General features: G+C 38.9%; 2 protein-coding genes across 4 annotated transcripts in view; both read left to right on the top strand.

The window, feature by feature from the left end:
• The first annotated feature begins 4,502 nt into the window (after positions 1–4,502).
• Positions 4,503–27,553, top strand: part of LOC132845022 (membrane-spanning 4-domains subfamily A member 12-like) — a 58,167-nt gene continuing 35,116 nt past the window's right edge. The window contains exons 1-8 of one of the 3 annotated variants that reach the window (XM_060868996.1): positions 4,512–4,789; positions 5,931–6,109; positions 6,406–6,522; positions 6,619–6,675; positions 8,504–8,650; positions 8,847–8,960; positions 9,474–9,563; positions 11,551–12,030. In XM_060868996.1, the coding sequence (XP_060724979.1) occupies positions 5,960–6,109; positions 6,406–6,522; positions 6,619–6,675; positions 8,504–8,650; positions 8,847–8,960; positions 9,474–9,563; positions 11,551–11,628 (753 nt within the window). In that variant the 5' untranslated portion in view covers positions 4,512–4,789; positions 5,931–5,959 and the 3' untranslated portion in view covers positions 11,629–12,030. Of the gene's footprint in view, positions 4,790–5,930; positions 6,110–6,405; positions 6,523–6,618; positions 6,676–8,503; positions 8,651–8,846; positions 8,961–9,473; positions 9,564–11,550; positions 12,031–27,553 lie in introns of those variants that run through there. The other 2 variants (XM_060868999.1, XM_060868998.1) reach the window with 2 other exon arrangements.
• Positions 15,537–27,553, top strand: part of LOC132845021 (membrane-spanning 4-domains subfamily A member 4A-like) — a 34,290-nt gene continuing 22,273 nt past the window's right edge. The window contains exon 1 of the mRNA XM_060868995.1: positions 15,537–15,713. Coding sequence (XP_060724978.1) covers positions 15,552–15,713 — 162 coding nt within the window. The 5' untranslated portion in view covers positions 15,537–15,551. The remainder of the gene's footprint in view (positions 15,714–27,553) is intronic.

The raw sequence follows: 27,553 nt of genomic DNA, 5'->3' as shown, positions 1-27,553 counted from the left end.
CAGACGTTTCTGAGCACGACTGTGAAAATAAAATTCTCCTCTCTGTTACAATTGACTGGTTTTCTGTCACCATTTAAAGGCAAGGCAAGTTTATTTGTATAGCACATTTCATACACGCAGGTCATTCAAAGTGCTTTACATAGAAATTAGAAAACAGTTTATAAGAGAGAAAAAAAATATATGTAAAAATAAGAGACACGATAAAATCATAATAAAAACATAGAACAATAAAAAAAATGTGATTTTGATAAAACAGTTTAAAATATGTTAAAAAGAATAAAACAGGAGTAAAAGTGATTAGGATAAAAAAGTGCAGTCAGTGTGAAGCAGCACAGTGCTCATTTAGTAAATGCAGAGTTAAACAGATGTGTTTTTAATCTTGATTTAAAAGTGTCTACTGTTGAAGCACATCTGATCTCTTCTGGAAGCTGATTCCAGCTATAGGTGGCGTAATAACTAAATGCTGACGCACCTTGTTTTGAGTGAACCCTTGGTTTATATTCAGTTAGCATATCTGTGATGTATTTCGGTCCTAAGCCCTGAAGTGATTTATAAACGAGTAACAATACTTTAAAATCTATTCTAAATGGAACTGGAAGCCAGTGTAAGGACCTGAGGACTGGAGTGATGTGCTCAGATTTTTTGGTTCTGGTCAGAATTCTGGCAGCAGCGTTCTGTATGAGCTGCAGCTGTCTAATGGTCTTTTTGGGGATCCCAGTAAGGAGTCCATTGCTATAATCCACCCTGCTGGTGATGAAAGCATGGACAAGTTTCTCTAAGTCCTGTCTTGAGACAAAACATCTAATTCTGGCTATATTTCTGAGATGGTAGTAAGCTGATTTGCTTATCGCTTTCACATGACTACTGAAATTAAGGTCAGACTCTAAAATTACACCAAGATTTCTGACTTTATTTTGTGTCTTTAGACCCCTAGAGTCAAGGTGTGTGTTAACCTTGAGAGTTTCATCTTTATTTCCGAATACAATGACTTCGGTTTTGTCTTTGTTTAACTGGAGGATGTTTTGACGCATCCAACTGTTAATTTCATCAATGCACTTACTGTACATAGAGAGTCAATGGGGCTGTAGTCATTAGGGGACAGGGCTAAGTATGTCTGGGTGTCATCTGCATAGCTGTGGTAAGCAATTTGGTTCTTTTTCATTATTTGACCAATTGGGAGCATATACAAATTAAAGAGAAGCGGTGCAAGAATTGAGCCCTGTGGGACTCCACATGTCATGGATGTCCACTCAGATTTATGGTTACCTATGTTCACATAGTAACCTCTCCCTTTTAGGTATGATTTAAACCATTTGAGGACCATCCCAGAAAGCCCTACCCAGTTTTCCAGCTGATTGAAAACTACACCAGGTTACGTATGTAACCCGGTTCCCTGAGAAGGGAATGAGACGCTGCGTCAGTGCTGACGCTATGGGAATGCTTCCCATAGCGTCAGCACTGACGCAGCGTCGAGTTCCCTCGAAAGGGAACACAGAGTTTCTTCACTGCCAACTTTATGGGAAATGAAGAAAACCGTGAGTTCTCCCTCTAGTGAACCAGCAGGCAAAAGCAATCGATCTGATTGTACCAAACGAATGCAGATGAACTAAAACTACCAAGAAATGACCTAGGTATATTTTATAAACAGTTGTAAGCATTCAAAATATTTGTAAATTATTTTTACTGTTTTCCTCTTTGAGTAAACAGATTTATTTCCTCTTTTTGAACAGGCAGGCAAAAGCAATCGCTCTTATATAGAATGCAGAAGAACTAAACACAAATTTGTTTTGTGAATTTAAAATTCATCATTCAATCTGTCACATCTACAGTAGCAAAAAGAGTGCGAGTGTTGTTTATGTTGTTGTTTATAATGTTTGAGAAGAAGATCTGTCTAGCTGTGCCTAGTTCTACATTGAAAGCACGAAGACTGTCCTTATAGATGCTATAATGTATTTCAAGTTTTGTTTTCCGCCACATACGTTCAGCTTTTCTTCATGTTCTTTTCATGCTTTGTACAGCTGTTGTGTTTCTCCAAGGTGCTTTACGTCTGCCAGTGATCATCCTGACCTTTACTGGAGCTATACCATCAATAGCATCTTTAACTTTTAAGTTAAAATTTTCAAGGAGAACATCAACAGAGTCTGCTGATATGTTTGGCAACATTGATATAGCATTCATAAATACTGTACCTCACTGGTGTTTTCATTTATGAACCTTTTTTTGACATAGACAGATCTAGCATCAGTGGCAGGACAGATCAATAAATCAAAGTAAACACAGAAATGGTCAGATAGCGCTTCATCCTTGATAACAGTGGATGAAATGTTTAGACCCTTGCTAATGAGCAGATCAAGAGTGTGTCCCCTATTGTGTGTAGGACCTTGCACGTGCTGGGTCAGATCAAAAGTGTTTAAAACATTTAACAGTTCAATTGCAGTATTGTTTTCTGCATTGTCTATATGAATGTTGAAATCTCCAGCAATAACAAAATAATCAAATTCAGAGAAGATTTTTGATAAAAGTTCTGTGAATTCATCAACAAATGTTGGGGTGTATTTGGGAGGCCTATAAATAATTGTAAACAGAATGCGTGGTGTACCTTTTAGAGCAATACACAAATAAGTAACACTTGCTTGCATTGAAAGGCATCTTTGAATAAAGCAGCTATTCCTCCACCTCTTCTAACAGCTAAAGTTGGGTGGGGCTGATTAATTGAGGACTGTAGCGCTGCAGCTGTCATCTAACCAGGTTTCGTTTAGAAACATGAAGTCCAGGTTGTTAGTGGTGATAAGATCATTAACTAAAAATGATTTGTTCTTTAATGGGTTCAGAAGTGCTAATTTAACAGTAACTGGTTTTGGTCCTGCGTCCATCTCAGAATGACGTCTAATAGGCAGTAGATTAGATAGAATTGTCGTGTGGCTGGAGAGGGCCTTCGTCTTTCTATCACATATCAGGACAGAGATAGGGAAAGCTAAAGGGACATCGGGCTCCCGCTTGTTCTGAAAACATTTCTGATTGTTACTGCTGTCATAGCGGGGACCCAACACATATCAGTTACCAGTGCTGTTTGCAGATGAGGGCTGGTGTGATCCCTGACGTTGAGGCAGAGGTCGGAGTGCTCTCTCAGATGGAGGGGGAGGGCAGGCTGGGCCCAGAGGCTTTGGTGGTTGTGGAGCCCGCCGTTTCTTGGTTGATATTTGGGGATTCGCAGCAATAGAAGTTCCAGCAGATACCAGTTTCTCCATTTTCTCTGAAAAGCACAGAAGTGGTGATGTTGGAGAGAAGGAGAGAGAGTGTGACGACATCAGCTGTGATTCTGGTGTTCCTGGAGGCTGGGGAGTGTTATCTTGTTTTTCCTGGTTGTTATCCACAGAAATGTCCTTGGGTGTTGATTTACCATCCAGCTGTAGTGAGGTCTGTGGGCAGGGCTCAGCCTCAGCTGTGTCTGTGAACAGTAGTTGTTGTGGCTGCGGAGTTTTATCCTTGTCAACTAAATGTCCATCCAGGTGTTGGTGTGAAATCCTGTGGTCATTTAGGCCGTCCAGGAGTGGACTGGCACACTCTGATGAATAATGAAGGGAGAAAAAGATATTGTCTTTAAGCAACCTAGCACCTAGTTTGTTTGGGTGGATACCATCTGTGTTAAAAAGTTGCCTTTGATTCCAGAAGATATTAAAATTGTCAATGTAATTCAGTCCTCTCTTGGTGCAGGTTTTTTGCAGCCATGAATTTAAACTTAGTAGCCGAGAAAACATATTTGTTCCTCTGGCTGGGAGAGGTCCACTGATGAATGATTGAACTTTCAGTCTTACAAGTGTTTCAAAAAGTTAATTGAAATCCCTCTTAAGGAGCTCAGACTGCTCTTTCCAGATATCATTCTTTCCCACATGTATGACAATCCGACTGACAGGCTTATGTTTCATCAGAATGTTGCAAAGTTCCTTGTTAACATCAGAAATCGTTGCCCGAGGAAAACAGTATGTACAGGTAGCCTTGCTTCCAATGTTTCTGATAATAGAGTCACCCGCTAACAGCGTGCTTGGCTCGGCTGCAGTCTGAGTGGAGCGCCGCTGCCGAGGCAGAACAATTAAAACAATTTTTATTTAGTTTCTGATAGCGTGTCTGTTGCTAAGCATCGAGCCGTTATGTTCTAACAGCTCTGTCGTTTCACATTGTGCACATTTGGCACCGTAGTGAAGGCTTAAATCATCACAAAACCTCAGAGCAGGTTTCATAACCGTGTTATTTCAATTCTCCTTCTGCAGGGTTTTGTTTTATTTTAGGAGTTTAGGAGCTAGAACAAATTTAATCAGCATGATGTCAAAGATATTCATGATGCTAACGTGTTGTGCTGCTTAGTACCGTGATGGTGAAGCTACAGTATTAACAAAGCGTCATGTCATGTTGTGACAATGCAGAGAACGAATTCTGAGTATGGGTCACCGTACTTAGCCGTATGTCACGTCACTTTCACTTCCTGCCGGAAACTGTGCAGTGAGCTGGAAGAAAAACAGCAGCAGGTTTCTGGGCTTCCCTCTCTGGAGCTCCATTTCCTGTATCCAGTTTTAGTTTTTAGTTTCAGTGTCGTGTCTGTGCTTGAACCAGAGGCAGAATATCTGCGTCACTGAGACCGTAATCATTCTTTCATAACAAAAGATAAAGGCTTGGTGTAGAAACAGTAGAGTACAGACGAAGAAGAAGAAAAGAGAGACGCAGAGAGAGAAAGAGAGAGAGAGAGAGAGAGAGAGAGAGAGAGAGAGAGAGAGCACTGCTAAAAGGACAGAAGGTAAAATGTGACTTTTTCTCTTTGTTGAATTAACAAACTGAAGTAAAGTATTTCTGTGTTTTTAACAGACAAGTAACAGGATCAGTGTTTAATGTGTTCAGTTAGCGCTTTTTCCTCGGGTGAAATTTTACTTCCTCAAATTCAGTATAAATAAAGCAATGACTTGCTGGAAAAATGACAAGAAACAATTCTGAATAAAAATATAAATAACATCAGAAAGAGGAAGAAATTAAACATAAAACGTATTTCAGTGAAAGTCAATAATTAAGAATTGAGGACAATAATTGAACTTTACAAGTTATACAATGAAGACAAACCTCTCAGTGTTGTCATGGTTTGTGTTGTGATCTTATGAATTTTGTGTTCCCCTGTTTTTATTTTACTCTGTTACACAAACAAGACAAGTTTCCTCTCTAACAGTGTTTATGTTAAACTTCAGTGTAAAAACTCCAGACGTGAAGATTTTACTAAAGAACAGAAGATTGAAGAAGAACCAGAAAAAGTGAAAAGTCTTCGGGATTCAGATTATAGTACAGATTATAATACAGATTATAACACAGATTAATACAGATTATAATACAGATTACAAAACAGATTATAATAGAGATTAATATAGATTATAATACAGATAAAATTATTTTTAATTTGCTTTAACATACTTTTACATGATGATGGTGCAAACCTTTACAGCTTATATATTATAAAATAAAACTACTAAAATGTTGTGCTAAATTGTCAAGAAAAAACAGAAGTAGTAATAATAATAATAATAATAATAATAATAATAATGTATATGTGTCAGGATGTAATTTCACCTGAAGACTCGTCGCTTACAACAGCACAAGGCTAACATTAGCATATTCCTCCTTTTCCTCTTTGTCTTCTCTAAAAAAGAAACACATTTCTGGAAAAAGAAAAGATAATCTGCTCTGAAAACGTTAGAACTTTCTTGATGTTTCTGGACGAATTTGGTTCTGGAAGTTTCTGACCAGACGGACCTTCGAGAGTTGTAATGAGTTTCTTGAGTCGAGTCCATGTGTTCACACTCAAACAGAGAATAAACACCTCGGGATCAATAAGTGTTATTAAAACTCCTGTGTTTCCTTCTGTCTGTTTGTGAAAGTTTTTTTTTTTTTGTCAGATTAAAAGGTCAGACTTTGTGATGTAAAGATGGCCAGCGTTCCTGTACCTTTCACTAATGTGGGACGCGGCTACACCGTCGTCACTCAAGTTATTCCCTCATCTACAGCAGAACAAAATTCCACTCAGACACACAGCCCACTGAGAAAGTTCCTGAAAGGAGAACCCAAAGCTCTGGGGGTGAATTACACAATTACACAATAATACAATCACACACAATTATACAAGCAAACACAATCACAAAACACTTGCTCTTATAGTAGTAGTTCTGGAGTTACAGTATAGTGGTAGTTGTGTAGTTACAGTAGTAGTGGTAGTTTACCTGTACTTGTGGTAGTAGTTTTGGTTGTAGATTTTTTTTGTATTTACAGTATATACAGTAGACACACAACAGTATTCATTAAAAAGATTTTACAGATTTTTTAAAGTACAAGTGTGTGTATGTTTGTGTGTGTGTGTGTGGGTTTCAACCTCAGACTGTCCAGATAATGATAGGTTTGTTGACGTTATTGTTTGGTATCGTGTTGGCGACCTTCCATCACCACCCTCAGACCAGCATTGTCTCCAGAATCGTCTTCTGGAGCCCAGTGTTTGTTAGTGTTCTTCAGTTTTTATGACATAAATATACAAATATATAAAATGGTATTATTTCAGTTTACAATAAAATGTTTTTTTTTCCGTACTCGCAGCACATCACCGCCGGCTCTCTGGCTGTTTCAGCGAGCAACAAGTTAAACTCCTGTGTGGTACGACATGATTTCTGTTTCTTTTATCTGATGATATAGTTTTGCTTCTAAATGTCACTGTAACAAACACTGACATGAACACAAACAATACAGAATGAGAAACGAAACCAGAAAACAAAAAAAACAATGACAAAGACTCGAACATGGGTTTAAAGGTAAACAGTAAAGAATTTTAAATATGTGAATATAAAAGTGAATATATAAGTGAATATCACACAATTTCCACAGAGACAGTAAACAAACAAACAAACGAGTATATTTGCATAAATCATAATAAAATACTAAAATTTTCCTAAAATCCCTTTATAGTTTAATTTTCTAGTTTTGACAAAACAAACAAACAAACAAACAAACACTGCTGACAGTGGAAACATTCTAACAGACTAAAGTGTGTATGAGTAATGAGGAGTCATAAGGCTGGTGATTCATTTGCAGCGTTTTAATGGAAGCTCGTAACAGACAGGAAGGGTCAGTAACGGTAAACACAAGGTCGTAGGGCAGGCAAAATCAGACATGAGAAGACAGGCAAAAAGGTCAGGGCAGGCAGCAAAGAATCAGAAACTAGAATACAGAAATTGGATCAAAACCGGAACTAAGACACACTAGGAAACGATCAGAATGATTGCAACGCAAATCGAGACTTCGTACTAGTGATGGTCAGTTCGTGAACGAATCGTTCTTTTGAACCGGTTCTTTTTAGTGAACTGGATGAACCAGTTCACCAAATCGGACTGATTCGTTCTAAACAGTTCGCGTCTTGAGTCAGCGCTGATCCATAAGTTACTAAAGTTTCTCACTTTCGGTCATGCCTGACAGCCCCTCCAACACTAATATCCCGGAGTATATGTAACTCCTGTACACTGAACTGAGACATGAGCTCGAGCTGTTGATACTGCGCATGCGTGTATAACTGAACCGATACAGCGAATCATCAATACAAAACTGAGAACTGTTTCTTTCGGATGCGTCCGAGAACCGATAAGCTGTTGATACTGCGCATGCTTGAATAAATGAACCGATACAGCGAATCATCAGTACACTGAACTGAGAACTGTTTCTTTCGGACGCGTCCGACATACTGAGAACCGATGAGCTGTTGTTACTGCGCATGCGTAAATAACTGAACTCATACAGCAACAAATGTAAGTGGTTATGATTTAATGTCTTATCAACATATGAGTGTTTAACTCAGTTGCATTAGTTTTTGAAACAACTGATGGAGCGAAAGAAACATTTCAAAATTATGCTTTTTTTGTGTTTTTGTAAGTTGATGAAGATTAGTTTATTAACTTTACATCTTTAAGACACGTAAAACACCCACGTTTGCACATCAATGCCTGTACTGTGTGTTTTAGTTGCAAAACTTAAATGTAAGAAACGTATTCAACTAAAGTTATGATTACAAAGAACTTTTCAAATGTGTTAAATTGATTGTATTAATATCTTCCGGCAGCGGCGGGATGAAGGAATTTACGTCATTTCGTCAGGAGGTAAAAGAACTGGTGAACTGGATTATTGAACTGGTTCATTAAAACGAACTGTCCGAAAGAATCGGTTCGCGGAAAAGAACCGAACTTCCCATCACTACTTCGCACTGGGGTAAAGTTCAAGTTCAGTTTATATAGCATGGGAAATAGGAAAAAGCTGGCGGTGTAATTAGCCCCGGTGCGTGGATTATGGGAACTGCAAGTGCCTAATATTCCGGAGGCACTTCTCTGTGTTGCCGGTTGGGAGGCGGGGCAGGTGCGCCGACCCGTGACAGTATGAGTCTGTGCAAATTTATTAATTTAATAACTGATTGATTTATTTCTTGCTGTTTTTCTCTCAGGTGACAGCCACAATGATGCTGAATATTTTTAGCACGCTCTCTGCAGGAATCACCATCATCATCCTGTTCATGGATCTTTTTGTGAGATATGGATACTGCTTCGTTGGCGTAGAGGACAGAGTCATTAACAACATCTACGCCTCAGAGGTTTGATTTATTTGTCTGTTCTTATTTGATCATGAGGTGTGTAAGTATAAAAAAATATAAACTTTGGTAATTGTGAAATATATTTTAGGAATATTGTAATACACAAAAAAAGAGTTACAAAGAAAGAAAGAGTAGAAAATTTGATGTGTAGTGGAAGGACTTTTTGCCGTGATGGTGATGGTGATGTTTATTTCAGGGCATGAGGAAGGGAATAACTGGAGTTCTGCTGGTTTTCACTCTGCTCCAGTTCTGCATCTCTATCGCACTTTTAGCCTTCACCTGCAAAGCCACCTGCACCAGTGAACCGACCGTGAGTATAAAGAAGAAGAAAAGCATTTCATCTTTCTGACCTTTCACTTTATTCTCCTTGATATCTGAATGCATGATGCTGCTGCTAGCTGGAGCTCAACTCCAAGCTACTTCAGATCCAGAAGGTGAAACAGCCTCCAGTGGAATAGCAGGTCAGCTGATCAGGTCAGAGGTCACCTTCAGCTCCACAGCTAATCACTTCAGTTCAGTTCAGCTTTATTTCTATCAACACCACATGTGGACAGTTCAGGTGTAGGTTCAGATCTCCAGATGTGAGAGGAAGAAATTCTCAAGAAAACTTCAAAACATCAAAAGTTCTGTTGAGGTTGTGAGAAATTCTGGGAGCTGGAGTGCGACAGTCTGCTTTCTATTTAGTGAGGATCAGATTCTGTAGTGAACCATTTGGAGTGTAACTATGGTAACCATGTTGTGTACTTTATACAGTGTTATTGTGAACCTTTAAAGTTGTGTGTGTGTGTGTGTGTGTGTGTGTGTGTGTGTGTGTGTGGTACAGCTGAACATCATCAACATGGTTCAGAACCCTGAGAGTTTTGCTCCTAGTGCTCCTGTGAACAACCCTTTCCCACCTCATCACACTCAACTGGTAAGAGAAACACACAGCTGAAACCCACAGCTGAAACCCACCATAAGATTCTGAAACCTTTTTGCCCCAAAACTGAGAAATAATCTTGACAAATCAGATATAAATAATCCAGTGCTTTCCCGGAACATTCTACCTTTAGCCACGCCCACAAAACAATATAAAGACTTAGATTTCTTCTGTTGCTGCACGTAATTTGTCAGTACTGTAGGTGTTTCTACTACCGGTTGCCATAGTAACAGCTTTTATCAGCTAGCGTTCTGCTTGACAACAAATATTTTTTTTTGCTGCAAAAGCAAAAGGTTCTGGAGGGAGGTTTAGAGTTTGTGTATAAAGTTCAGGGGTCTCATTTATAAAACTGTGCGTAGGACCCCTACTAAAAGTTTACGTACGCCCAAAAGCCAAAAATGGCGTACGCCAAAAAAATTCCGATTTATAAAACCATGCTTACGCACACCTGTAAGCAATGTTCCCGCAGATGTGCGTACGTGAACCAGCCTCATATCCCGCCCTGTACACGCCCATTTTTACACGCCCATTACACGCTCCGCAACTGCGCGGGCACGAGAGTGGACCTTGTTATAACGAGATTCCTCTGCTCTCTGCGGGTTTAAAAATGGGGTGAGGAGCCAGCGTCTCAGTCTATATTAAAAGCAAGATTGTTATAATCAGCACAGAGATCCAAGAGCACAGCTCTAGGGAATCTAAATCGGCTTATTAGCCAGTCATCATCATGGTTCCTGAAAACTCGTTCTCTCCTTATTCTGCCATTGGCGTAATCCTCCAACAGTGCCAGCAGTGCCATCATGAAGCATTACATACCCGGGTCACCGGAGGATTTATATGTTTCTAGCAATTAGACTGATCGACTGATTGTGCCTCGGGGGTTTCCTCCGGGTACTCCGGTTTCCTCCCCCGGTCCAAAGACATGCATGGTAGGTTGATTGGCATCTCTGGAAAATTGTCCCTAGTGTGTGAGTGCGTGAGTGAATGAGAGTGTGTGTGTGCCCTGCGATGGGTTGGCACTCCGTCCAGGGTGTATCCTGCCTTGATGCCCAATGACGCCTGAGATAGGCACAGGCTCCCCGTGACCCGAGGTAGTTCGGATAAGCGGTAGAAGATGAATGAATGAATGAAATGAATTGCATTTGGATTTTACTAAATGTATGTTGAATGGCGAGTGGCAAGGCAAAGATCCTTTTTAACAACAGTATCTTTACTAAGAGACATGCAGGAGTTCAACACACAATATACAAACTTTAACACCGCAGCACCAACCTGCGCATGCGTATAAGCAAGCTTTAGGATCTTAGTCTGCTCAGATTTAAAGCTACAGAACACTGCTATGTTCTATAATGTATATAAAAAAATCAGCACAAATAATACTGTTGGATTTAATCTTCATGATAATGTGGATATAACGTATGAAATGGAGTGAAAATTAAATGTCATTAATTCTTATAATGGGAGGCACGGTGGCTTAGTGGTTAGCACATTCGCCTCACACCTCCAGGGTTGGGGGTTCGATTCCCGCCTCCACCTTGTGTGTGTGGAGTTTGCATGTTCTCTCCGTGCCTCGGGGGTTTCCTCCGGGTACTCCGGTATCCTCCCCCGGTCCAAAGACATGCATGGTAGGTTGATTGGCATCTCTGGAAAATTCTCCCGTCAAGTTTGTTTTTTATAGATCACAACCTTTGCGTGGGAACTGGCGTACGTACGTTTCCAGCCCCGTTTTGTGCGTACGCACGCTTTATAAATGAGACCCCAGGACAGTTTATCATAGATTTTATCATAAAATATACAACATAAACTATTTAATCTACTGGAAATCATGTTAGATTTATATTTATCTCTAACACTGTAGGATCAACAACAACAAATATTATTTATCTTTGAAATTTATCATTTACTCGTTATCTCATTAGCGATCAAAGCTAAGAACAATTCCAGCAAGTTTTTAATGATTTATTGATTACTGTTGTTTTCACAGGGGGTCAATACGATGCACGGCGTCGCCATGGCTACAGCACCCTGGGAAAATCCTCCGGCGTACAGCGAGAAAATGTAACCAGACCACAGAGAAGGAATAAAAATAAAAACTGTTCACTAACACTGTAACTCAATAACACAATCCCACTGAGCAGAAAACACACAATCAAGGACACTGAAAGCCTACATCACACACACATCACACACACTACTGTATACACATCACACACACTATATACATCACACACACACTATACACATCATACACACTATACACATCACACACACTACTGTATACACATCACACACACTATACACATCACACACACTAGACACAATTATTGCTCCTAGCTCTTCTTTCTCAAAACTATTTTTTAGTTGAGTTTCTCACATAAAAAGCTGTGCAGATTTATTTTAGAAATAAACTTTATTTTTGTTCTCTAATCTTAAACAAAATAAAAAGAATAAATATCTAACATGACACTGCTGAGTTCTGGACTCTGATTGGTGTTCAGGTGTTGATTAATTCTCTCTAACAGCAGCTCTGACTGTAGAGCAGGTTTATATTAATGTACTCATTCTGATACCTTCATCTGGTGCTGTCATCTTCATCTTCATCAATAAAACAGATAGCATTTGCATTAACACTGTTTCAACATAAAAGTGCTCAAATCATTCATTGCTTTTAAAAACAAAAAGCTTTCACTAGAGCTCTGAAAACAGAAATAAGACTGATCAAACTTTTCTTCTCTACTTTATTTTTGTGGCTAATGTAAATGGCCATTTTTTTCTTCTCCAACAATAAAAATAATTAGAATGTTAAATCTAAATTTAAATCAGTTCCAATTTCTGCTTTTCTCTTTTTTTATACCCAGCTTCTGGCTCAGTTATTTTCTCTTCTTCTTCCTGACTTTTTGTCTGTACACTGCTCTCTTTTTTGTCCTGTTTGTCTTTTTCTTTTTGTATTTCTGTCTCCTGATTACCTTCAACTTCTTTCCCAGGACAGTTCCTGATCTCATGTCCCTCCTGACCACCCAAAACACTTCAACACTCCAGAAGTTGCAAAAATAACAAAAGTTCCTCCCCATTTACATTTATTTTAAACACCATGTTCAGGTCTTCATCCTTGCTGTTTAAAATCATGTACACATGTCTTCTATAAGACAAAATGTGCCTCAGCTCAGGGACTTTACAGCCTGTTGGGATCAGTTTTATTTGTGACTCTGGTTTCCCAAATCTGGAGAGTTGTTCAGTCAGTACATCATTATCTATATAAGAGGGGGTGGGGGGTGGGGGAATTAGACAAAACTCACTTTATTTCTTTTTTCTTTATGTTGTATGTTGTGTGATTTGAGTGAGCATAGAGTTGTGTGTAGCGAGTAGAGTGTGTGTGTGTGTGTGTGTGTGTGTGTGTGTCTGTGTCTTTTACAAATCTGACGCGGAAGCACAGGTTTAAACTGTTACCGACTGTCGCGTGCACCGTAGAGGCGGCGCCTCAGCGGTAGCTACAGTAAGCTAATCGGCGGGAGGAACATTGTCTCTGCTGCCCACATGAACAAGGCTGCGGTGATGTTTGTGGATGAGATTCACAAAGTTGAGCTTGTGGTCGCTAAAGGGGTTGTAATTAAAGACACGGTGGTCAAAGTTTTTCCCCTCAGTAGCTCCTCGAAAAGAGTTGTTTTCACTCACACCTTCGCTACACGCTCACTCGCGCATGCGCAGAGAGAGAGGGAGAGAGAGACAGAGAGAGAGAGACGGGGGGGCTGGTGAGAGAGGAACTGTTTACATCCATTATAGTGTAAAGAAAAACAGATTCCTTCATTCTTCTTTTCCTTCCTTTTCTAGCTATAATTTCTACTCTGGAAAATCTGTTCTGTTGCTGTATTAATGAGTAACTGGTTTACTTCCAGAGTGAAGAATTCAGGTCGAGGTCCATGAGTTTAGAAGCCAGCTTGATGGGGACTATAGTATTGAAAGCTGAGTATTGAAAGAGAGAGAGAGAGGAAGAAAGAGAGAGAGAGTCACAGAGAGAAAGGCAGAGAGAGGGAGAGAGAGGGGGAGAGAGAGACAGAGAGAGAAAGACAGAGACACAGAGAGAGAGAGAGAGAGAGAGAGAGAGAGAGACAGAGTAACTCATTTACTTCCAGCTTTTATTTTTTCTGTATAGAGTCTGTTCTTCCTGCACAACGGATTCTTAGAAATTAATTTATTTCTGTCTTGTCTTGACCGGAAATGTCTACACACACACACACACACACACACACACACACACACCATACACACTCGCACCCTGACTGCACTGCTACCGTGACAGGTTTGTGTTTATGAAACTAAATACTTTTTACTAAATACTGTTTTCTTTAACAAGTTTTTGAAAATGTTTTCTTTCTTTCTTTCTTTCTTTCTTTCTTTCTTTCTTTCTTTCTTTTAAAATACTGTCATGTGTTTTATCATGTGTATCATTCCAGCCTGTAGCACTGTAGAGATGTGTCTGAAACAGGAAGTGCAGAATAAATATCATAAATATCATAAATATCATAAATTATCAGTTGCTGTACTCGAGTGCAAAAATGTTAGATTTTAACTGACAGAAATAATGTCTTACTTTCACATGAGGAGAAAATGTTACAGTATGTTTTTAGTCATTATATATATATTAAGAACATACTGTAATTTTTGTGTAGTGTTAATTTTCGTCACCTATTTTTAATTTAGTCTTAGTCGTGTGCCAAAGATCCTTGTTAGTTTTAGTCATATTTAGTCATTCACAACTCTTTTTTTGTTAGTCAAGTTTTAGTCGACTAAAAGTCTCGTCATTTTAGTCTAGTTTTAGTCCAAAAATTGTAGTATTTTTTTAAAATAACACATTATTACTGAGATTATTACTGATAAACATTTCAGTAAAAAAAGTGTTTCACATCTCAAACATTGGTTAAATGTCATAATTACTGACAAAATACACTTGTTGAATGATTTTTACTGAATGCAAATGTTAAACGTGTCTGGTTTTCACTTTCTGATTTAGGAGACACATTCACAAATGATGAACCTGTTCTGAAGAGTATTTTATTTTAACCAACACAATTCAAAAGCTGCGGCCCAACAGACTCTGACTGACAACTTAAGTTACAAAGGGTTTTAAAACTGTTTTGGTCGCCTTGTGTCTCATTTTTCTGTTCAAATCAGAAATAAAATAAATATACTCAGAAAAACTGAAAAGAACAGGCCACTTTACTGTGGGCCTAAAACACAACCTATTTACAGTCCGCGAATCACAAAAGTATCAGTGAGAAGTTGAGAACACTCGTTTAAACAGTGCATACACTCGAACTTGACCGCACATCACATTTTTTACTTTATTCATACTGCTTTTAATCGTAATGCAAAGACCGGTCATCGGGACATAAGCTGTCATGTACAATAAAAGAGCCAGGAAATATAATTTAACACAAAAAGCCTGACTAGACCAGGGGTGGACTCGTGCTCAGGAGTTTTTTTTGAGCGGAATGTGGACAAATTGTTTCTACACACACACACTAAACAGCGCGAAGCCGCAAACTCGTTGTGAACATTTTAAAGGCGTAACAGCTGATGAAAAAGCAGAGACAATTGTAGACGAAAATGAAGAGAGATTTTATCTTAGTTTTTATTTTATACAAAACATTTTCGTCTCGTCTTTTTTCGTCAACAATAATGCATGTTAATTTAGTCTTAGTCAGCGTTTTTGGACAGTGGTGCAGTCTCGTCATCGTCTCGTCTTAGTCATGAAAAAAAAGGTTTCGTCTCGTCTCGTCTGACGAAATGAACACTATTTTTGTGTTAGCTTCAACCGAATACTAACTTCTACTTTTTAATATAACACGAGTCTGCGCTTCACTCTAAAGCCTCTCTAAAGATCATTGTTTTTCCTCCTGCTGTGTTTCAGCTCACGTTTTTCCTTTAGTCTGATTGTGATAGTTTTTTTTGTTGTCAAATTAAAAGGTCAGACTTTGTGGTGTAAAGATGGCCAGCGTTCCTGTACCTGTCACTAATGTAGGAAGCGGCTACAACATCATCACGCAAGTTCTTCCCTCATCTACAGCCTCGACTACAGCAGAGCAAAATTCCACTCAGACACACAGCCCACTGAGCAAGTTCCTGAAAGGAGAACCCAAAGCTCTGGGGGTGAATTACACAATCACACAATTACAAAACACTTGCTCTGTCACTGTTATTAGTGTTATTTAGTTGTAGTGGTAGTTATAGTACTAGGTGGTGTTAGTTATAGTAGTACTAGTGGTGGTGGTAGTTATAGTAGTACTAGTGGTGGTAGTTATAGTAGTACTAATGGTGGTAGTGATAGTAGTACTAGTGGTGGTAGTGATAGTAGTACTAATGGTGGTAGTGATAGTAGTACTAGTGGTGGTAGTGATAGTAGTACTAGTGGTGGTAGTTATAGTAGTACTAATGGTGGTAGTGATAGTAGTACTAGTGGTGGTAGTGATAGTAGTACTAGTGGTGGTAGTGATAGTAGTACTAGTGGTGGTAGTGATAGTAGTACTAGTGGTGGTGGTAGTTGAGTGTTTAAGGTGTTGAACTACTGCTCAGAAGGTAGTGAGCTCGAATCCAAGGTCATCCACGTTGCCACTGCTGGGACCCTGAACAAGGCCCTTAACCCTCACCTGTGCAGTTGTATAAATGACATAAATTAAAGTAGATCAGGGCGTCAGCCAAACGCTGTAAATGGTGGTGGTAGTTTTAGTGTTGGTGGTTGGAGCTGTAATGGTAGTTGTATTGAATCATTACAGCAATAAAAGCTTGACAAATGACTCTGAAAGTTAAATTGAAGAGTAACATGACACAAGTGATGAGGAAGTGATGAGGACTACTGGGGCTTATAGGAAATGTAGTTCATGACAGTTCAGAAAAATAAAATGATACAAATGATTAAATATGATGCATAAACTCCAATGTGCACAATAATATATAAATCATAAATGTTTTTTCCCCACAGACTGTCCAAATATTAAATGGTTTATGGATGATTGTGATGAGTATCTTTCCCTTCCTCGACTACTTATACTTACTCTGGGGCCCGTTGATTGTAAGTGTTCATGGACAGTTAACAATAATGCAATAACAAATATAACTAGAGTAATTAGATAATTTCATGTGGAGAGCTCCAGGAAAGACCTACATTTAGAACCTGATCAGGACGCGAGCTTCACTCAGACTCCATCGACTCCATCAAATAAAACACAGCAGAAGTTTTTTCCTTCAGCTTTAAATTGTTTATGTGTGTGTGTGTGTGTGTGTGTGTGTATAAATCTGTGTATAAATCCACTCCACAGTGTCAGTTGTAGTTAATATATTTTTCTCCTCGCCCTTAGCAAATCTTGGCCGGTTCTCTGAATGTTTCAGCGAGCAGAAAAATGAATCCCTGTGCGGTATGTAAACACCACGTACATTTATTATTATTATTAGTAGTAGTAGTAGTAGTAGTAATAGTGCTTTTAATTCTTGGCAAATTATAAGATCCAGAATTTAATTAATGCACATAAGATCAGATTTATTCATTACATTCTCGAACCCTAACCCTAGGTATTTCATGAGGATGAGGAAATCTAATCTTTACATTTCTAATGATGAATATTAGAATGAAGTAAATTGATGAAGATTATTAGTAAGTGGTTTGGTGTCACGGTGAGGCAAAGACAAGTGAGGATCCAAATGCAGTTTAGATTTTTAATACACCAAAACAAGAAACAGGCAAACAGACGGGCAGGCAAAACAGGGCAGAACACTGAGCAAGACAGGAAACAGGAACATAGATGTAAACATACAACAACGACCAACACCAGGGAAGTGAACGCACAGAGTAGATATAACAAACAGGAACCAATCACAACGCAGAGACAATCAGAGACTAACACGATACACCTGGGGGGGAGATAGAGTGCAATTAGTGTCCATGGTAACAAATGAGTGGGCGGAGCAAACAATTAACAGCAAGGCAGACAGCAGACAGAACCAGGGCAAAACACAGACTCATTACATCTGGTTTGTTTAAACAATCCTGTGATTAATATATCTGAATTCAGATTAAAACCAGATGTGCGCGTGGTCCTCATGTTGTTGTTGTTCTTGTTGTTGATCCTTCCGTTATTCTCTAGATGTTATTTGTGTTATGAGTGCTCTCTCTCTCCCTCTCTCGCTCTCTCTCTCACACACACACACACACACACACACACACACACGTTCCAGAGAAACACAATGCTTTAAAGAAAAATCCTTCATCTGCAAGCAAATACTACTACATATAAACCTCAGAGGGTTTCAGTTTAATGTATAGAATCAATTCTGATGTTTCTGAAGCCATGATTTAGAGGTTTATTTATATACTTTATCTCCTTTATCCCTCTCAGGTGAAGGCTGCTCTGACTCTGAACATCCTCAGTGCCATAACGACTGGAATAAGCATCATCTTCATCTGTCTGTCCTTTGAGAGGGTCTTCTGGTCAGGATATTTCTCCATTAGATGGGTGTGGATTATTTATGGATTTAGGGAACAAGGGTGAAACCATCGTCTGTTTAATTTTGTAAAGTAATAAATTAAAGTTTAGTTAATTTTTGCTTTTTTAATCTTACATTATCATCATCATCATCATCATCATCATCATCATCATAAACAGTAGGATACAGAACCTGAGCAGCAGTAGTAATATCAGAACATTAAGAACCAACAGTAAGAGAATAATAAGAAAAAATGAGACAATAAAACAGAAATAAAAAATAATCTAGCCATTAAAAGAAAAAAAAATTACAATTTAGGTAAACAAACAAATAAACAACAACAAAAGCTTGACGTGGCTGATCTTTTTGACCTGTCTGATCTGGTGATGTTTTTTTTCCAGGACTTCCCAGAAGTCATTTTACTAGTTTTCTCTTTGCTCCAGTTTGCCATCTCCATCTCCCTCTCTGTTTTCGCCTGTAAAGCCACATGCTTAACGGAACCTGTTGTAAGTATTTACAAAAGAAATAAAACATTTTGCAATCTTGACTTTATTGTCAGCTTCACGTCAGTGTACACACGGCCTTATGACCCCTGAATCTCCTAAAATCCACCTGGTGATGAAGTCATGTGACACACACTTTAAAACTGTACCTTTGGGATCTGTATAGAACCCTGTGGTTCTGTACAAGGCCCAGATAACCTTGTCTTATTGAGTTGGTTCTGTGGAGAAATTTCAGTGGGAAAGCCATGAACCTTTAACATTAAATCTGTTCTTTAACTGATAGAATGGTGAAATGGGTGCCATTACTTTTAGAGTTTCATCTCTATATAAAAAAACGCTGCATAGAGACGTATTTTAGAAAAGATTGATTAATGTTATGTTTTCCACATTTGACCTGGCTAGCAAAATTATAGTTTTTAGCTTAGCACCCACTGGCCATAAGTAATAAGAACTACAGTAGATGTCAGAGTCAGTGACTCTGTTAGTGTTAGTGTCTTTGTTGGTGTTTCCGTGTCAGTGTTGGTTTCTGTGTTGGTGTCTGTGTCAGATTTAGTGCCTGTGTCAGTTTTGGTGTCTGCGTCAGTGTTGGTGTCTGTGTCAGTGGTGGTGTCTGTGTCAGTGGTGGTGTCTGTGTCAGTGGTGGTGTCTGTGTTGGTGCCTGTGTCTGTGTTGGTGTCTGTGTTGGTGCCTGTGTCTGTGTTTGGTGTCTGTGTTGGTGTTGATGTCTGTGTCGGTGTCTGTGTCAGTGGTGGTGTCTGTGTCGGTGTCTGTGTTGGTGTCTGTGTTGGTGTTGATGTCTGTGTCTGTGTTGGTGTCTGTGTTGGTGTTGATGTCTGTGTCGGTGTCTGTGTCAGTGGTGGTGTCTGTGTCAGTGGTGGTGTCTGTGTTGGTGCCTGTGTCTGTGTTTGGTGTCTGTGTTGGTGCCTGTGTCTGTGTTTGGTGTCTGTGTTGGTGTTGATGTCTGTGTCGGTGTCTGTGTCAGTGGTGGTGTCTGTGTCTGTGTTGGTGTCTGTGTTGGTGTCTGTGTTGGTGTTGATGTCTGTGTCAGTGTTGGTGTCTGTTTCTGTGTTGGTGTCTGTGTCTGTGTTGGTGCCTGTGTCTGTGTTTGGTGTCTGTGTTGGTGCCTGTGTCTGGTGTCTGTGTCTGTGTTTGGTGTCTGTGTTGGTGCCTGTGTCTGTGTTGGTGTCTGTGTTGGTGTCTGTGTTGGTGCCTGTGTTGGTGTCTGTGTTTGGTGTCTGTGTCTGTGTTTGGTGTCTGTGTTGGTGTCTGTGTTTGGTGTCGGTGTCTGTGTCGGTGTCTGTGTCGGTGTCTGTGTTGTTGTGTTTGTGTTTAATGTGTAACTGTGAAACTCTGTGTGTGTCGTCTGTCATGTAGATGAACATCATCAACGTGGTTCCAAATCCTGAGGTTTATGTTCCTGTGGAGAATTCCAGCTCAGCTCACCCGGTAAGAAACACAGTCTCAAACGGAGCTCTAGTGTTTTTTTAACTAACAGGAAGTAGAAGCCGTTTCCCAGTCCATGGTGAACTGGTAGCCCCGCCCTTCTTCCACCATGTAATCAGTGCTGTGAGTGTTGAGTGCAGGACGTGTCCAACATTCACACCTGTTTATCCAGGTGAAGAGTTTTCAGTGTGAACACATGACTCCTACTTATGTCATTTGGGACGCAGCTCTAGATACAGTTTCTTTTCACAGGAAGCATCAGATCATTGTGACTAGACTGAAGATGTCAGTGTTTCAGTGTTTACTGTCCCTTTGGTGTTGATTCAATCTGCTGCTTTTCTTTACAGGGGATCAGTACATTAAACACCGCTGCCATGAACCAAACACCTGCAGGAAGTGCTCCAACAAATAGGAAGATAAAGGACCAATTAGAAGACAGAAATTACTTTTAGAAAATAAGGAAATACCCCATTAAAGTGTTCATTAATCCCACTGGGGCTCTGAATAACACACTGACTATCTGTTTATTTTTTTACTTTCCTATTTCCATCATGACTTTATATAAACCAGCATAAATATTATATTTTTATTTTTTGCATCATTGTATATTATATTCTGTTGCTACAGTTGTTTGTGTTCAGTCAGTTCCTTCTGGAAAAAATCAATAAAATGGCACTACATTCATTAGTTAATCATGAGTAAATACTTAATTAATCATTTACAAAGCATTGCTTCTATAGTAATAGTCATAATGTCATTATAAATTATTATTATTGATCAAAAAGCATAAATCATGTGCTTAGTAATTACATGTACATACTTTATTATTGATCAATTTATATTTTTAAAATAAGTAATAAATTATTGTCAGTGGTTCATAAGATCATTTAGAAAGTGTTAGTAATTATTTAGATGGAGTTACTGAGTGTTGAGAAATGCTTTATAAACATGTTTGTTTATAGAAGTCATTTTACTAGTTTTCTCTTTGCTCCAGTTTGCCATCTCCATCTCCCTCTCTGTTTTCGCCTGTAAAGCCACATGCTTAAAGGAACCTGTTGTAAGTATTTACAAAAGAAATAAAACATTTTGCAATCTTGACTTTATTGTCAGCTTCACGTCAGTGTACACACGGCCTTATGACCCCTGAATCTCCTAAAATCCACCTGGTGATGAAGTCATGTGACACACACTTTAAAACTGTACCTTTGGGATCTGTATAGAACCCTGTGGTTCTGTACAAGGCCCAGATAACCTTGTCTTATTGAGTTGGTTCTGTGGAGAAATTTCAGTGGGAAAGCCATGAACCTTTAACATTAAATCTGTTCTTTAACTGATAGAATGGTGAAATGGGTGCCATTACTTTTAGAGTTTCATCTCTATATAAAAAAACGCTGCATAGAGACGTATTTTAGAAAAGATTGATTAATGTTATGTTTTCCACATTTGACCTGGCTAGCAAAATTATAGTTTTTAGCTTAGCACCCACTGGCCATAAGTAATAAGAACTACAGTAGATGTCAGAGTCAGTGACTCTGTTAGTGTTAGTGTCTTTGTTGGTGTTTCCGTGTCAGTGTTGGTTTCTGTGTTGGTGTCTGTGTCAGATTTAGTGCCTGTGTCAGTTTTGGTGTCTGCGTCAGTGTTGGTGTCTGTGTCAGTGGTGGTGTCTGTGTCAGTGGTGGTGTCTGTGTTGGTGCCTGTGTCTGTGTTGGTGTCTGTGTTGGTGCCTGTGTCTGTGTTTGGTGTCTGTGTTGGTGTTGATGTCTGTGTCGGTGTCTGTGTCAGTGGTGGTGTCTGTGTCGGTGTCTGTGTTGGTGTCTGTGTTGGTGTTGATGTCTGTGTCTGTGTTGGTGTCTGTGTTGGTGTTGATGTCTGTGTCGGTGTCTGTGTCAGTGGTGGTGTCTGTGTCAGTGGTGGTGTCTGTGTTGGTGCCTGTGTCTGTGTTTGGTGTCTGTGTTGGTGCCTGTGTCTGTGTTTGGTGTCTGTGTTGGTGTTGATGTCTGTGTCGGTGTCTGTGTCAGTGGTGGTGTCTGTGTCTGTGTTGGTGTCTGTGTTGGTGTCTGTGTTGGTGTCTGTGTTGGTGTTGATGTCTGTGTCAGTGTTGGTGTCTGTGTCTGTGTTGGTGCCTGTGTCTGTGTTTGGTGTCTGTGTTGGTGCCTGTGTCTGGTGTCTGTGTCTGTGTTTGGTGTCTGTGTTGGTGCCTGTGTCTGTGTTGGTGTCTGTGTTGGTGTGTGTGTTGGTGCCTGTGTTGGTGTCTGTGTTTGGTGTCTGTGTCTGTGTTTGGTGTCTGTGTTGGTGTCTGTGTTTGGTGTCGGTGTCTGTGTCGGTGTCTGTGTCGGTGTCTGTGTTGTTGTGTTTGTGTTTAATGTGTAACTGTGAAACTCTGTGTGTGTCGTCTGTCATGTAGATGAACATCATCAACGTGGTTCCAAATCCTGAGGTTTATGTTCCTGTGGAGAATTCCAGCTCAGCTCACCCGGTAAGAAACACAGTCTCAAACGGAGCTCTAGTGTTTTTTTAACTAACAGGAAGTAGAAGCCGTTTCCCAGTCCATGGTGAACTGGTAGCCCCGCCCTTCTTCCACCATGTAATCAGTGCTGTGAGTGTTGAGTGCAGGACGTGTCCAACATTCACACCTGTTTATCCAGGTGAAGAGTTTTCAGTGTGAACACATGACTCCTACTTATGTCATTTGGGACGCAGCTCTAGATACAGTTTCTTTTCACAGGAAGCATCAGATCATTGTGACTAGACTGAAGATGTCAGTGTTTCAGTGTTTACTGTCCCTTTGGTGTTGATTCAATCTGCTGCTTTTCTTTACAGGGGATCAGTACATTAAACACCGCTGCCATGAACCAAACACCTGCAGGAAGTGCTCCAACAAATAGGACGATAAAGGACCAATTAGAAGACAGAAATTACTTTTAGAAAATAAGGAAATACCCCATTAAAGTGTTCATTAATCCCACTAGGGCTCTGAATAACACACTGACTATCTGTTTATTTTTTTACTTTCCTATTTCCATCATGACTTTATATAAACCAGCATAAATATTATATTTTTATTTTTTGCATCATTGTATATTATATTCTGTTGCTACAGTTGTTTGTGTTCAGTCAGTTCCTTCTGGAAAAAATCAATAAAATGGCACTACATTCATTAGTTAATCATGAGTAAATACTTAATTAATCATTTACAAAGCATTGCTTCTATAGTAATAGTCATAATGTCATTATAAATTATTATTATTGATCAAAAAGCATAAATCATGTGCTTAGTAATTACATGTACATACTTTATTATTGATCAATTTATATTTTTAAAATAAGTAATAAATTATTGTCAGTGGTTCATAAGATCATTTAGAAAGTGTTAGTAATTATTTAGATGGAGTTACTGAGTGTTGAGAAATGCTTTATAAACATGTTTGTAGGAGCTGTTTGTCTATTTTTGTTTGTGTAATGTTAAAATTTAGTTTATTTGTTAAGTAGTTAATTTTTTGGTCTTGTGTTAATTTTTATGTTAATTAGAATATGTTTACTTTTCTTAGTAATCTGCTAATTTGATTGGTTTAGCACTTAGTATTTCTTTTCTATCGGGTTAGGCCAGTTGGGCACAAGGTAGCAGGAGATGCAAAATTGTTTGTTTGCCTGCAAACCCTTTAATAAATCTCACCAATTGCATCACCTGGCTTGGACTCAATCCTTTAACTACGAAACCACAACCCATGGTGTATCTTGGTGATTATTTGAGTTATTTTGGAGTTAAGTTTGAATTATTTTTTGACAAATAGTCACTACAACAATAAAAAACCTGCCCTAGGACCTAAAGGACGATTCAGCAAAGTCATATCTTGTGGATTATTGTTGATTGATGCACGGATGGCTGCATAAGGATTGTTTAATTCATCCTTTGTTCTCTGGATGCCGACGACGTGAAAGGCCTTCGCCCACAACCAGTGTTCCCCCTCCATTCAAAGACAATGGTATGTAATTATGACTGCTAATGTTGTACATGGGTTTGATGATAGCAATCCATACTGAAATACAAATGTCAAGAGGAGTTGAATTAAAGACTGGATCAAAAGTGCAGTACCTTTACGCACCACCACGCAACAACTGGAACAATAAAATATTGAATAACAAATATTGTTTGCAAAACTAATCCCTGCTGATGACCCTGAAATAAAGAAGGATGTAACGGTCAGTGCTGTTGTAGAGGAGAGGACAAGCCCCACCTGCTTCCTTGTCTTCTACTTCTTGTGCTGGGTGAAGCTGAGGAGGGCTGTGGCCTGGTTTTTAAAGGTGAAGGAGCTCCTCACAGTACTGTCCCAGAAAAGATAAGAACTTTCAGCCATGACACAACAGTCAGAGGAAGATGTAAACACCAAAAAAGCAAAGGGTGGCACAAAAAATGCAACATTTTAAGAGCACACTATAAGGACAACATTTAACATGTGAAGACCTGGCAGAAGCAGAGCATTCAATCATTTGGTTTGAGCAACATTGAAGGCTACAAGCTGAAATCCGTTCACTCAGTGCCACTAAGAGCGTCCTAAAGGACAGTAACTTGTACAGGCTAGATCCAGTGATTGACAATGGAATCGTCAGTGTGGGCGTCCGCCTCAAGAGGGCAGCATTACCATCAGAGACCAAGCACCCTGTCATACTGCATAAAGACATGCATGTGGCAACAGTAAGTCTGCGGCATATTCACCTACAACTGTGCCATGCAGGAAGAAACCACACGTTGTCCAGGCTGCGTCAGAGATAATCAATGCAAACTCCGCTGCCAGAAAGGTCCTGTCAGTGTGTGTGACCTGCAGAAGAAGCTGAGGAAGGCTGATGGAACAAAAAATGTCTGATCTGCCCCAGGAAAGAGTAATGCCAGATAAATGTGCACTGTTCACTGCAATAGACCCTCTGTGGTGTGTAAACCTGAGGATGTACTTAAAATTCTATTTACAGATTTCAGGTTTGAAAAAGCAATAGACCTCATTTATCGTGCTGAGTTGAAGCATTGACATATTAAATTAAATTTGATTTAGATGAAGAAAAAGGAATGTAAATTTGATCAGTTTATCAGATTATGCAGTGAAGTTTAAATCAGTTCATTTCAATTATACACCATTACCCATTAATAAACCCATTTAACAAACACAAATAATATCAGTGGTTTATTAACTAGTTTAACTAGCTGTAAGGCCTCCATATAGGTGCAGACTGATGATAGAAAAACATAGAAATATTGATCACTGATAAATGAGGCCCATTGTTTCACTGTACATGTAGCTGTGACTGTTTATTACACCTCTATCTCTGTGCTGTTTCCTCTCTCGGTAGGTGAAAGTCTCAGTGGTTATGAATGTAATCAGTGTGGTGGCTGCAGTCGTAGCTGCTGTGGTATTTTCCATTGATTTGAACACCTAAGAGAGAAATAAGGGTCATAATCCGTCAAAGTGACAGTTTTACATCCCTATACTTGTCTCTTATCAGTAGATAAGACAGCTGTCATTATTGATAAATTTTTAGAAATTAGTTTTTTAATTATGTTTTATTTATTAATTAATTAATTATTTAATTTATTTATTTTATTTGAAATTAGTTGTTGAAATGAATAAAAGTCAAAGGTTATACCTTTGATCTGGTATATGTATGTTTTTGTTCGAAATGAGCTAGGAGAAAAGTATTTAAAACTCACATGTTTGATCCGGGTGTGTATAAGAAATTAATGAAATGAATTAAGAAATTAATGAATGTCAAACCATTGATCTGGCATATGTATGTTTTTGTTCCAAATGAGCTAGGAGACAAGTACTTAAAACTCACATGTTTTGATCCGGGGGTGGTTTGTGATAGGGTTACCCCTCCCCTCAGAATGAATGTTTGTGACTTAGCAAAAAACGCGCACACACGTCCCTGAGCGGACGCGCCCACCACGTGAGTTGTGTCTGTTTTCAAGTAGATAGGAGAAAAGTACTTAAAACTCACGTTTGATCTGGGGGTGTATAAGAAATTAATGAAGGTCAAACCATTGATCTGGCATATGTATGTCTTTGTTCCAAATGAGCTATTTTATTAATCTAATTTTTTTTTTATTAACTTAAACTATTAGCAGTATGTGTTAAGTATGTGACACTTAAGAGTAAAATTTCACTGTACTTATTTTTGTTGTTTCAACATTAGAATTTCAAAGGTTTTTGAAAACTGAGGTAAAATGAGCTGCAAGCAAACTATTATACAACTCTCCAACATATAATGATAAATTGTCTACAATTTATGTCTACAGTGCACTACAAAACACTATCCATAGTGAATAGCTATGGATAACCATATTCTAAAATGAAGAAAATATCAACATTCTAGACTTTCTAGGGAATTCTTACAGCTAAGGGATAGAATAAAGAATTGTTGAGACATTTTTACATTGGACATGGCACAGAAGCGCTCGAATAATTCTCCCACTTCGGAAGCTAAAAAATTAGAATTGAAAATAATCCTACATCCCATGATTTCTGCTTTGGTGGAACCTCGACTTTTTCAAGTAGTCAGTACTGTAAATCCAAATGCTCAAAAATAATTAAATACATTGAGTAGTGTCAACTTAATTTTATAAAACTATTCAACTAACTTAAGTATTTTAAGTCTCTAGTACTTTTTTCCGATTTTATTAAGCTAATTATTTTTTATTAACTTAAACTATTAAGTATGTGACACTTAAGAGTATAATTTCATTGTACTTATTTCTGTTACCTCTGGATCAATTATGCACAATTTTGGGGTGTCATGTCACTGCTATGCGGACGACACACACTGCTATGCGGACGACACACAACTTTATGTACCTATTAAACGCAAAGATAACTCAGCACACAAGAGATTGGAGGCTTGCCTGCAAGAACTCAAATTATGGCTTACAAATAATTTTATGATACTTAACGATGACAAAAACCAAATCATTCAATTTGGACCAAAAGAGCACCCAGATGAAGTTTCTATTAACCTTGGTACTCTTAATCCTTATCTTACTTCTGATGTTAAAGATCTAGGATTTTGGCCTTAAATTAGACAAACAAATCAACACTATAGTTAGTACCAGCTTGTTTCACATTTGCAGGTTAGCTAAAGTCAAAACATTCTTAAGCAGGAAACGTTTTGAAACAGTTATCCACGCTTTTTATCTCAACTCGACTTGACTACTGTAATTCTTTGTACTCTGGGTTACCTCTCTCTTCCATCTCTCGTCTTCAAATGGTTCAAAATGTGGCAGCCCGTCTACTCACCGGTAGCCGCAAACAAGACCATATTACACCAATCTTACGTTCTTTGCACTGGCTGCCAGTTCGATACCGTATCGAATACAAGATTCTCCTATTGGTCTACAAAGCTCTCAATAATCTAGCTCCCAAATATTTATCTGATTTGATTGTTACAGTATGTACAATCCTTCAAGATCACTTAGATCCCAAAATGGCCATCTTGTACTGGTACCATGATCCCGTCTGCAATGCAGGGGAGACCGAGCTTTCGTACCTGTAGTAGCGGGCCCTAAGATGTGGAATAGCTTGC

The sequence above is a fragment of the Tachysurus vachellii genome, chromosome 4 (assembly GCF_030014155.1).
Source record: "Tachysurus vachellii isolate PV-2020 chromosome 4, HZAU_Pvac_v1, whole genome shotgun sequence".
Taxonomy (NCBI): Eukaryota; Metazoa; Chordata; class Actinopteri; order Siluriformes; family Bagridae; genus Tachysurus; species Tachysurus vachellii.
This window is presented reverse-complemented; position numbering and strand designations above follow the sequence as displayed.